Genomic DNA, 12,503 nt, shown 5'->3' on the forward strand with positions numbered 1-12,503 from the left:
AAAATGGCCGCCACTTTAAATACATTACATGCACCAGGCTGATGACCGTAAAATGGGACATGCAGCAAAAACACGGTAGCCCTCCAAGAGTCATGAGAAATGCAGGCAGCTACTCACGGCTGTAATGACCCTGTGCATTTTACAGTCCCCGGCATGGTGAATATAAGTTATTTTGTGGATGCAATGCGCCACTGCTAGCATGCAGCCTGGAGATGGGACTGGGACTGGGAGCGGAGGGTGTGATGGTGGGCTTGCAGGGGGAGGAGAGAAGAAAGGTGGATGAGGGATGGTGGAGGGCGGAGGATGAAGGATGGAGGCGAGGGTGAGTGGAGGGGCAAAAAAAAACAAAACAAAAAGCACAACCAGATCCCCCAAAATAACATATATGCACCATGGCGTTATGGAGACGTCACGCGAACCATAAAAATGCATAGGAGGAAGATGAGGATGGATCTGTGACGGTTGACGGAACAGGAAGTGACACGAGAACCAACCTTGGCGAGATATCGCATCCTTGCTGCATGAAGGCGCCCAGTGAGAACCACAGGCTATTAAAAATCCCAAAGTCGTTCGGCGGGTCTGGAGGAGTCTGGGGGTCTTTGGCTTCGTCGTTCTCGTCCAGATGCCACTCGTACGGGCTGAAACGACTGACCAGGAAGAGCACGACGCTCACGCCGATATAAGCAAACACTATACACATCCAGATCTCATAGGCCAGCGGGTCCAGGAAGGAGAATACGCCGGGCTTGGATTTCTGAGGCTTCTTTATCATAATGGAGATCCCCAGGCTCATAAAAGGCTTAGAGAAGTCTATCACTTCCTCCCGTACCAACGTAATAGTAAGCGGTGCGACGGCTATATCGGCTCTCTGGAAAAATGAGAACAGGCACAGTCACGGGGTTAGTCCTCCAGGGAAAACAGACATGCGACACATACTATGTGTTATCAGTGCGTTATCTCAAATCCCCTGAAACTATGACGTGACCCACCCAAAACAAAGTGGATTTGATTGTCTCCAGAGAGAGCAATCTGGTCATGAGGCAGTTTTTGAACGTTTCATTTGGCAATAATGTATTTTTGAAAGAAAAAAAAGTTTGAATGGGGGGCACTATGAAAAATGATCATGGATTAGAAGAATGTGTCAAATAAATTTAAGAGGTGGTGTGCGAGAACCTGCCATCTTAAAATGGGTCAATATGAGTTAGCGTCAGCGGTGACTGTCTTTGCCTTTAATCCACAGAGCACATTACTCATTCCCGGTCTACAGTGCGGAGAAAGAAGTTGAAAAGCTTATCCAAACAGCCCCTTGAAAATACGGGGAATCTAATAGGAATCTGCTTTTTATATTCAGCAGCCGGTATATTAGATTCACCTCAAAGCTTCGCAGACCTTACGCATAATATCTCCCCAAGGTAATAAATGTTCATGCGATAGTCTCCTAGGTTTAAAATGGATAGCTGGATGCCAGTGACTTATTACTATGTAAATTGCATACAACGACTTGGGACGACCTTAGTCAGGGCTGGTTAGGGGTCTCTCTGCCAAACACGGCCCCTTACCACTCCACTTTCTATACCACGTCCTAATTTACATATGAATGGTAAATTAAGGGTCCTTCGTGTTTATTGTTGATGCAATGAGGTGTCTTAGGGCTTCTCAATTACAACGGAGGATCATCGTTCACTCTTTCTACGCTCCGACAAGAGGCAGGGCTGCACGTTGGCAAGGCATTCTGCAAAATGATCATTATGACGGCGATGCGTTCTTTCATGTTAAATTAAGATGCAATCAAAGCATGGCTTGAATTCAAACTGACAAGCAGATGTTTTTTTTTTCATTTTCCCAGCTCCGAGGCTGCTGTCATTGTTCCTTTATGAAACATTAACCGTTTTGCAGTCGGTGTTTGATGCAGGAAAAACATTGCAAACCCCCCTGACAAGACATGTAGTGATTCATAACCTGCCACACTCAGTCAGTAACCTTAGCATGATTTATGGGCGACATAAAATGAGTATTATTGGGTAAGCTCTACTTGGAAAAACATAATAACATGACACATTTGTATCTTCTGTATGGGTTTTCTTGATGGATGGATGCTACATTATTTACAGTCGATGCTCCCCATGTTGGCTCCGTGTTAACATCAGAACAGGCACTCACCCCATACACCAGTTCCCCCACCATCCCGTTCCACGTCTTGGTTTCTGGGTCTCTGGCTCCGTACTTTCCGTCCGTCACTATCGACAGTTTGTATCTTATCCCCACGTGTTTCGCTATTTCTGAAGCTAAATCAACACAGTAGCCTTCATATCTCTCATTCCCCTCCATCTGCAAATGGTTTCTCTTGTACATCACGTAGGGAGCTTCCTGTTAATTAAACACAGGTCGAGGTTTATAGTTCAGCTCGTACACGTCTGCTCCCGTGCCAGACCTCCTGCACAAGGCCGTGACTGCTGGCATGCACACAGAGGCATGCAGACAGACAGACAGACAGATAGGAAGACAGACAGACGAGGGGGAAAAGTCACACAGACCGAGAACACAAACAGAAGCGCTTTTGGGGGCAACAAATAAAGAAAAGAAAGAAGCTCCACGCGGGCGAGGGGGGGCCGGGTGGGCATGTCAAGGCCGCTGCTGACCCGATCCGCAGCCAAACGCAGCAAGCTTCCAATGGCAGCGTCAAGGCCACAGCCTGAGGCCGGGGCCCGCTGAGCCCGGCCGGGCCCGGATGGTGCCGGAAGCAGGTATACAAAGGGGGGTGGGAGGGGGGTGGGGGGTGTTGAAGTAGCAGGATTCCCCTCATGCTAACCCCCGTCGGACGGCAGAAGCTACGGGGGTCCGGGAGGAGGTTGCATTTGCTCTGCATCGGCATTGTAGGGAGGGGGGGTAAGGGGGGGGGGCAGGTTGCCTGGGGGACGGGTGGGGGGGGGGCGGGACATGTTCCCCTTCATCAAGTAAATGTCAATGACAGCACGGGGACAAGGGAGCTTCTCATCTCCTCTCGACGCCCTCAAACACGGGCCCCCCCCCCCCCTATAACGTGACATCCGTCGAGTGCTGATCTGACAGACGGATACATTTGAAAGTGTCGGACGACATAAACATGGAGGCTTAAGGACCTTGTCTGGGCCCTCGTCTCCAGAATGCCGAGATGTCTCTTCTAAGTGACGTAACAGCCCGGGCGAGGGCACAAGTATGAAAGACCACACCCGGGTGAAGCGCTGGCCGATCATTTTCTGTTCTGATAGTATCTCGACAACCCCCTGTGTTGACAGGGAAGGCTTCCACAGACAAGTCGTAGACAGCGAAGGACAACATCTAATGAAATGATCATTTCAAATGTGAAAAGGCTATAAAAGGCACGACCATGAATGACTATGGTAATTGCTACAGTCTCCTTGCACTTGCCTGAACATCTTGTGTCTAATCAGGTACGGTGATGCTATCTAATGAGTATGAATATGACATGCTACTCGAGACATCAGGATGAAAATGTTTGACTTTCGTATTCTGATTTTGCCTAAGATGAGCACATAATAGGCAGAGTCAGAAAGAAGGCCATGGTTTTAAATGTAAGATAAGGCGTACCTTATTTTACATTTAAAAGTGACCAATGTGAGCTAAGTAACCTAACTTGAACAACCTCGCTTTGTCTAAATCCTTAAATGGCTATATCCCTGTCTCTGGTGGCTAACACTAGCTTGTCTGTCTAGCCCTAACCTTTGCCCCTAGTCTGAGCCAAGCTAGAAGGGTGGAGGAGAAAGGAAGCCTGGATGCGTGGTTATACTTCAGTACAGAACTGATAATAGAAGATTCCAGAAAGATTTGAATAAGGTCATCAAATCTCAAATCTAAGAGCCTCTGGTTATTTCCATCCTTCTCAAATGTTGGTGATCTTGCATCTCGGGCAAAGAAAACTATTTATCCTTCCCGTTTGTGTGTCTCTCCCAGATGTCATTGACCATTTACTTCACGAGTAAGAAACCGTTTTTTTTTTTTTTTTACTTACGTTCTACGTTATGCACTGAATGTGTATAAGATGAAGTCTAGTCTCTATCATTACCATTAACAAAGCCGTTATTGTGATGTCACTGCTACAACAGGCCACCGTAAGATGATAAATTAAAATGCTTTGTCACCCACACGGATACAGTTGAAACACTCTCGGTGAATCGACTGTTTCAACATGTAGTGAGTGGATGGAAAGCAACACAAAAGAAAATAGTTCTGCCCTCCTAGGACCCAATGTAACAATGGACACCATGACCTTGACTGGCAGAATTCTTTTTTTAGGTGGAACATTGAAAATCTGCTTGGAAAGTGTACCATGATAGTAGTGACCACAATCGTTCGGTTTTCCACAGAAGCAGTCTCGTTGGTGACCTGCTGATCCATAATATATACAAATTTCTCGTATTCATTCCAGTACCCGATCTGAAAGGGACATAAAAAGATCATTGTTATCACAAGAAAACAAGCAGTCGAAAAAACATTTAGCCAGTAGCTCTCTAGAACCCTCCAAGTTACGTTGGAAGGTTCTAGCATGGCATTAGAAGAACTGTGGGACTGTGTGATGTGTGTGTGTGAAATAACAAGCCTGTACTGGCATGGTATTTGGATATGAAGCTCTAACCCTAGCTAAACTTACAGCAGGGAGAGAAGAGCATTCAACTCCCAGCTAATCTCCCTCTTTGCCCTGTGGCTTCACTGCAGAAGCACTGTTCCTTACATAACTAGGAAGCAGTGAAACGTCTGCATGCAGGCAATATTAATACCGGCAAAATAGACGGACTAAATACAGCTTATTCAGCCTTGAGGCTTTTAAGCCATAAGGACTTGTCGTCATCTAGTTTACAGACTGGGCCCAAGTTGTGCTACCACTAAATATGTTTTGTCTGTGCTAGGGTGTGTGTTTAAACCTATCCAGATTTAACTGCTGATATTTCCAAAATGTCAGCAGTTAAAACGTATTTTCTGCTTTTATTTCCGTTCCGTCCTGTTCAGTTCAACGATGTATCTTCGGATTCCTCAAGACCTGCAAGGTGCACTCTCTCTCTCAGTAGTCTCGCCGCTATCAGTTCAGATATTTTCCCAGTGTGTTTGTACCTCAGTATTGCTGTTGTCCTTGAGGGCAGGTTAGGGTAGACAGTATGGGGACACCTCTTCCTGCTGCCAGACTTTAGAGGGCACCCAATCAGTGTCCAGTGTTGGTGACCTACCGTGCTGACAGGCCCTATGTTGGCCACTGAGAGCGCGTGTACTGTACGTGTGTGTGTCTGTGTGTATGTGTCTGCTTGCGTGTGCGTGTGCGTGCGTTCGCGTCCTTGTCTCTGTGCGTACCTTTGTGTGTGGGTGCGTGTGCCTGCATGCATGCGTCTGTCTGTGTGTGTGTCGCTGTGTGAGTTTGTGTCTATGTGTGTGTGTGTGTGTGTCGCTGTGTGGCTTTATTGGCCAATCCATCACTGCTGACAGCCTTGGACTGTAGTTCTCCCGGCCGACCTGGCCCAGTTATGACCGAGCACAAAGAGAACACACCAGCCCGGGTCACAGGCCGGAGTCAGGAGCTCCATTAATACTGTAGGAGCCGGCACAGGTGAAAGCCGTTACACTGTCCGCTCTCGCCAATAAAAGCTCTGTGCTTTTGCTCAACACACACCTGCTTGGGGTACCGTGCGACATGCAGAACAAAAGAGGCTCCCTATTGAGGGTTTTACGCTTTGAAATCGTTTGAATGTTTCTGTGCACGTTTGACAGGTGGAGAGAACACACTGGATGATTGAAAAAGACAGTTGGATGTCAAATCGACTGGGATATAAAGGTGACCTACATACTTCACCCAAGAACACATCATTATTAAAGATGATGATAACATTTTTCTGCTACTCCGCCGAGCTGTCTGTTCACTCACCTTCTTCGCTCCCCCCAACTTCATCTCGTACACGTCGATGGTGTAGTTCGATCTCCGCCCAAACGGGTCAAACTGGATGTTTCCGGTCATACCTTGAACCTGGACCTGCCACGCATCAACACAGACAACCCTAATAACCTCCACACCAAGATACCCCCTCACATTCACTTTAGCGATTAAGATACAATCAACCATACCAAGCAGTTAAACCATCCAACAACATGAATGACACACAAAGTGAGGCGGGCAGGCCAATCCTACTGCAGCAGTGCTGCGGGCCGCGCGTCTCTGTGGTCGGAGGACCTTCCTACCATTTTGAGCGCTCTCTCGATGTCGATGCCCTGGCTCCACGGCACGGCAGGGTTGGCCAGGCAGTCCCCGGCGCTCCCCCTACGCGACACGTCCACCCGCTGGCGCCGCAGGTAGCGGAACGCCTCGACGATCACCAGGATGGCGTCGTGGGTCAGCGCCGACGTGTACTGCGGAAGACACAGCGCAAACCGGACCGACCCGGTGAGGACACCGCGGCGACCGGAGCACACCCGGCCTCGTCTGACCGCGCCTCGCCGGTCAGACGAGGGGGAGAGGGGGGGGAGAGGGGGTAGGGGAAGCGGCAGATGACACCTGTTTTGGCGACTAGTTCTGAGGCGGAAGCGGTCGAGGCGGTCGGTGGCTCGCCGCGGACGGGGACAGCAGGGAGAATAACAGGACGCCGCTCAGCCCCGAGGCTGAAGCCGTAAAGAAAGTACTTTCAGACGGCTGTCGTCTGATATGCAGACAGTACATCGTCTCAAAGGTAAACACGTCTGGCTGCCTTGGCGACCGCAGTAACTCGAGTGTTCCTCTGACAGCCTACAAGAGCCTTTGAAGGCAAATGTTTTTCCTTCGAGTGATTATCTGCCGTACTTTAGTTCTGAGGAACACTCCTTGTGGTATTTTTGGAGCCTTTGGTAAGTTTTAAACAATTGACAAGTGGAGGAGAACGAGAAAACGTTGGAGGAGAGAACATTGGGGCACGGGGGGGGGGGGTACCTTCAGCGGGGTGTTCTTGGCCTCGGGAAACTCTCTCTCGTCCAGACGCTCCCAGCGTTGGAGGAACTGCTGGACGATGGGGCTCTCGGCGTTGATGATCTGGAAGCCTGTGATGTTGGCTCCGCCGGAGAACACCTTGTCCAGGCTTATGTTGGAGAAGCCCTGGAGAAGAGGAAGAACTTTAGCGGTTGGAGAACAACTCGGTTCCGTCGGCGCGGTGTGCAACGCGGCAGAAAAGGGTTGTTCTCCATTTCTCCAGAAGATGTGAAAATGGAGATCAGTGAAAGGACTCACCAAATTGGCGAGGATGTAATGGTAACCTCTGCTGTTTTTCCCCAGGGTCACCACCTACAAAGGGGTAAAGAAAGTCTAAGATAAGTTACTGTCCGATGGGACATTGTGTACTTTTTGTCACTGGACTTCAAGGACAGTACAAAATCTAAACAACAGGATGTATCTAATAAGGTTCTGCTATCGTGACTCAACACCACACTCCATGGCAAACTGGAAATACATGCAACAATAATGCCCAAGCTGTAACCTGCACCGGAAAACACAGATTAATTGGATTCCTAATTCAAAGCCTTGTCACTGTGTGTGTGTGTGTGTGTGAACATGTTTTCACTTAAACGTGGCAGTGCTTGGGTGTTTCTCAGAGTGTGTGTGGGCATGAAGCTCGGTGCTGTGATGACAATGCGTGCTCCTTCGCATTACCGTCAGCGACTGGAATAAGGTCAGGACGAGGACCCTGCAGAGAGATTTGCCTTTCATAACACGTCCTCAAACAAAAACGAGCTCTTGTGCCATTTTCTGCTTTGGCTACCACAGGGTTGCTTCATAGACTTAATTAGGACAGAAAATATTCCCTGTAAAACCATGGCGGCAGGCGGAAAAACATTTGCTGTTGTGTTTACACTAATGACCCGGCTTACTAAACCCACAAGCCCCCTCTCCTATTCTCTCCATCTCACACGAGGTGGAGGCTTTCATCGAAAATATCGTTCTGAGGGGGTGGGTGAGGTTTTTTTCCCTGCCTTTCAGTGTCTGTGGGGGATTTTGTCTACCGCACGCCTCCTCCGCAGTTTGGAGTGGATTATGTTCCAGGTATCCGGTGCAATCTGTATGCTATCTCGAACTTCCAAATGTTCTGTGAAGAGACATAGATCAAGGGCTATCTACCCGAAGAACACCAGACCAATACGGCAGAAAAGCCCGTGTTTTTCTATTCAAATGAAAATGAATCGAACGTTCCAGTTCCGTTTTTCATGATCCAACCAATCGGTGGGAGAGTGGCAAAACTACAGTGAGCGACACAGGTTGTGCTACCTTGCGTATTGCATCCACTCATCTCCCTCTCTTCCCTCAATGTCACTGAAGGCTGCGGGGCGGTTCTTTGGTCCGAAAAAAGGGGACATTGTCTACCTTCCAAGAGTTTGATCCCATTAAAGGGCGTCCTCACAAACAATCCCGAGCTTCGTCTGCGAACGGCTCATCTGCCCCATTTTTCTCTCTCTCTGCTACCAGTTCTTTCATTCGCACTTGTTCCTTCCACTATCATCTGGTTAGGCCTGCTTTAATGTCTCCTAATTGTCTCTGGAGGGAGACGACGTCCTCCGTCCTCCAAGGTCACAATTGTGCGTCCGTTCATATCCTGCAAGATGTTCCTTCCGTCTCCAAATCCTATTACCCTCCCCTTGAATGTGCCGAGTGATTTCATTGGGTTTGACATTTTCCCGCATCTGCCGGTAACCCCTGTGCGTCCAAGCGCCCCAAACGTTCCGTCTCAGGGGACATTCCTGGAAGGTCTCCCGCTTATTGTCTTATCGTGCGTGGGAACCCCGTTTATGTGTGTGTATGTGTGTGTGTGGGATTGATTGTTGGATGCAATACACCTATATATCCTTTCACAGCCCATTTGGTTGTGGTTCGGCAGACAGACATACAGGCAGACAGACAGACAGGCAGAAAGGCAGGCAGGCAGGCAGGCAGAAAGGCAGGCAGGCAGGCAGGCAGAAAGGCAGAAAGGCAGAAAGGCAGGCAGGCAGGCAGGCAGGCAGGCATGCTTGAGGAGTTCAATTAATAAAGAAGAGGGAACAAAAAAAGCCCATCATCTGGTATCCATCCATGTGAGAGGAAACTACAGTGGCCCAAGTGTGACAACACAGCAAGCACTTAATGAAGCTACAGCGCCTTGAGCCACAGGCCAACACTCCCCTGTCGACAGTCACGGAAGAAAACCCTGCCATAACACAGACCATTCACTTCTGCGGAAGGCCTCTAAAATCTCTTTCTCGACTTGCACGAGGAGGTCGGATATTTTGGGTGCGCGGTCATGAACTGTAACTTGGTCTGCTCTGCCATCTTACGCGAGGTCTACAGTGGCCTAGGATCATTCTGTGTTGGATATCTGGCTAATCCAATCCAAATGGATATGGTCTCTTAAGTTTCCTGTATGGTGTCTGACTGTGGATGCTGAAATAATGTCACATTTTGTCCGATGAGCTGTATCGTTTCGTCTCCAATGTCAGAGAGCGGATCTGAGATGGAGGGCTGTGAGCAATGAGCTCAGCTCAGAGGCTAACCACGGCTGACTCCCAAACCCCCCCGAGTCCAGGGAGAGCTTCAAGACTCCTTAAAATGACATTATTATTTGTCACTGATAACTGTGTCTGTTACATAAACAGATCCGACGCACGTTGTGCTCAAGGGATGTGCGTGCGTGTGGTCATACAGTTTTATGTGTGTGTGACTGGACCTTGTTTTAATCTCTAACCACAGTGGGAACCTGACGGTTTGCCCTCTACTGAGCTGTGGGTGTGTGTGGGCAGAGCCCTTCATATCATGATCCTTCATTAGTATTAGTCTGTGGAGTTTTAGCACGACCTTTGCGGCAGATTCGCGCTTGTTGCCACAAGCTTGTGACCCCGAGGAATCAACGATAAAGTTACAGTTTTCCATGAATCACGAGGAATGAAAATCGTATCCTCTCCGACCTTCGCGCCGTCGTTTCGCGCGCTTCGTCGAAGGCGGCCGCGGCGAAACCTCATCAGGTCTCAGCCGTGCCTCGGCCCGCCCATCAGATGAACGGATCGTGGTCGTCGGTGCGAGTGGCGATAATAAGTGTGATATCGTTTGCCCCAGGGCGCCTTCTCCCTATCCAGCTGTCTAGCGGGCTAGTGTCTCTCCGGATACTCCAGGAGTAGCAGGACACGTCTGGGTGTCTCAAGGACGCTTCATTATGCGGGTCGTCACATCAACACATGCTTCAATATGGGTTCTTTGCTTAAGTAGGACACGGTGCCCCTTAACGGCACACAATCAGCCGACTATAAATAGTTCCTAGCTTCCTAGCCCGAGGGAGGATGTCACCACACAAAGCCATGTGGCCCCAAAAAACGAGATCACTCGGCACCGGGGACGGGGACGGGGGGGAGAAGCTTTGGGAGAGCGGCCATTTTGAACCGAGGTCCTTGGCGTGTCGTCGAATTCTCTCGACAGACGACGTCACCGACCGTTGGCACGGCGTAAGCGAGAAAGAGACACGTGGCGTAAGAGAGAGAACCCCAGATTCAGAAGTGGCGCCACCCCCAACCCCCCCCCCCCCCCCCCCCCCCCCCCCCCCCCCACTGACACTACAGCCATAGGAGCCTGATGTTTCCCCATTTATAATTCATGGGTCGCATTGGCGCCTCCCACCATTCCACCGGCGGTTATCGTTCCTCTCTCAGAGAGCTCGTTCCGGAGACATGCTGGGGCCCTTTATGCGTTGATTTGTGGGGTCTGGGAGCCTGCCCTCCGCCGAAGGGCTCTCCTGCCACCTTAACGGCATCGGCCTCCTCATCCCCTCAGTGGAGAACGACGCAGAGCATGAATGGATGAGGCCTGGAGGGAGACGGAGAGGGAGAGAGAGAGAGAGAGAGAGAGAGAGAGAGAGAGAGAGAGAGAGAGAGAGAGAGAGAGAGAGAGAGAGAGAGAGAGAGAGAGAGAGACAGAATGGAGGCCGATGTCCCACAGGCTGCTCATCAATGATAAAGCCACACAGGGGTGTAATCCTGGCCGGAGGACTTGTAACCGCTGGAATTGAGAGCGAGGGAGAACGAGCCGAGAGTCAGGGAGGGAGGTGGAGGGAGAAAGAGAGAGTCGAGAGAAAAAAGGAGAGAGATTGGAGACTAAGGGAGAGGGAGGATGGGAAAGAGGGAGAAGGAGAGAAAGAGAGAGAGAGAGAGAGAGAGAGAGAGAGAGAGAGAGAGAGAGAGAGAGAGAGGGGGACAAGGCACACGAGAAGAAAGCCATGTGCAGCAGATCCTCCCACTGGAGCTGGAACGAGAGGAGCCAGCTACTACCATCAGTGGACTGGAATTCCACACCAGCAGAGAGTGGACGGGAGGGGGGAGGAGGAGGGGAGAGGAGGAGAGAGAGAAGAGAGGAGAGGAGAGGAGGAGACAGGAGAGAAAGAGGAGAGGAGGAGAGCAGAGGAGAGAGGAGATGAGAAGAGAGGAGGAGACAAGAGGAGGAAAGGAGAGCAGAGGAGAGAGAGGAGCAGAGAGGAGAAGAGCAGAGGAGAGAGAGAGGAGATGAGGAGAGGAGAGGCACAGTGGGTTTGCTGTGCATAGTCATCCATTCATCAGTATTACGAATGACACTACAACAGTAGATGGCATAACAAATAGCAAATGTCACAATTGCTTTGGACATGGTGTATTTGTACGGTTTAGTGTATGCAGCCCTGATATTTTCAGACTGAATATAGTCCCGTTTCATCTAATGGAGAGACCCAGATGTTGGGGAGGATAGGGAAAGGGAGGATTCTCAGCCCAGGGATGCCAGGTCCCATTCTAAGGAGTCCGATGACAAATGACTCTAATACGACAGCCGCAAAGAGAGGCCTCAGTCAGCGAGATGGCTTTTAAGGGGAGCCAAATCCACTGGAAAGCACTTGGGTGTAGACCCAGTGCTGCTCGAGAACTGCTGCTCTAGCCCGCTTAATTAGAAGAGATTCCCCAGAGGAATACTTAGGCTAATGGTTCTGCAGCATCGCATGCCGGCTCATCCCGGCAACACCCAGCTCAGCGCGGCTCCTGCCCTCGCCCAGACAGCAGCGGACTCTGAGAAAAGGGGGGGAGGGAAGAGATAAAGATGGCCGAGCAACATTTCAGTTTTATGTCCGCGGCTGAGAGACTCCGAAATGACGTCGGAAAAGAAAAACGTTTGGGGTGTTGTATGTGTGTCGGCGTTTTTTCGAATGTCAGGCTGAAGTATTCGTACGCTGTGGGGAAACGGGGGTGCTCAAATTGGATGGCCTTGGGGGGGGGGAGGAGGGGGGATATGCTTTAGTTTCGAAGCACGGAAAGAGAATGAATGCACTAAGTGTTGGTCGTGTTTTGAAGCCGCACCACGCGTGCCGAACTGCACCTCTATAGACATACAGTCTTTGATCAATGGTCACAAACGTCCGATGAAGATATTCAATGTTCGTCTTAATTTCTTATTCCAGATCCCAACACACAGCCCTAATTGTACGAATCTGAATAAGTCGGTTGAATCGCACGTTGTGAACTCGACG

At 49.9% G+C, this 12,503-nt stretch overlaps 1 protein-coding gene across 1 annotated transcript in view; it reads right to left on the minus strand.

The window, feature by feature from the left end:
- Window positions 1–12,503, minus strand: part of LOC124488016 (glutamate receptor 3) — a gene marked incomplete at its 5' end in the record, with an annotated part of 29,307 nt that overhangs the window by 14,864 nt on the left and 1,940 nt on the right. Inside the window, 7 exons of the mRNA XM_047050455.1 lie at window positions 495–868; window positions 2,161–2,367; window positions 4,327–4,434; window positions 5,909–6,013; window positions 6,220–6,387; window positions 6,941–7,102; window positions 7,235–7,288. Coding sequence (XP_046906411.1) covers window positions 495–868; window positions 2,161–2,367; window positions 4,327–4,434; window positions 5,909–6,013; window positions 6,220–6,387; window positions 6,941–7,102; window positions 7,235–7,288 — 1,178 coding nt within the window. The remainder of the gene's footprint in view (window positions 1–494; window positions 869–2,160; window positions 2,368–4,326; window positions 4,435–5,908; window positions 6,014–6,219; window positions 6,388–6,940; window positions 7,103–7,234; window positions 7,289–12,503) is intronic.

This window comes from Hypomesus transpacificus, unplaced genomic scaffold, assembly GCF_021917145.1.
Source record: "Hypomesus transpacificus isolate Combined female unplaced genomic scaffold, fHypTra1 scaffold_116, whole genome shotgun sequence".
NCBI lineage: Eukaryota > Metazoa > Chordata > Actinopteri > Osmeriformes > Osmeridae > Hypomesus > Hypomesus transpacificus.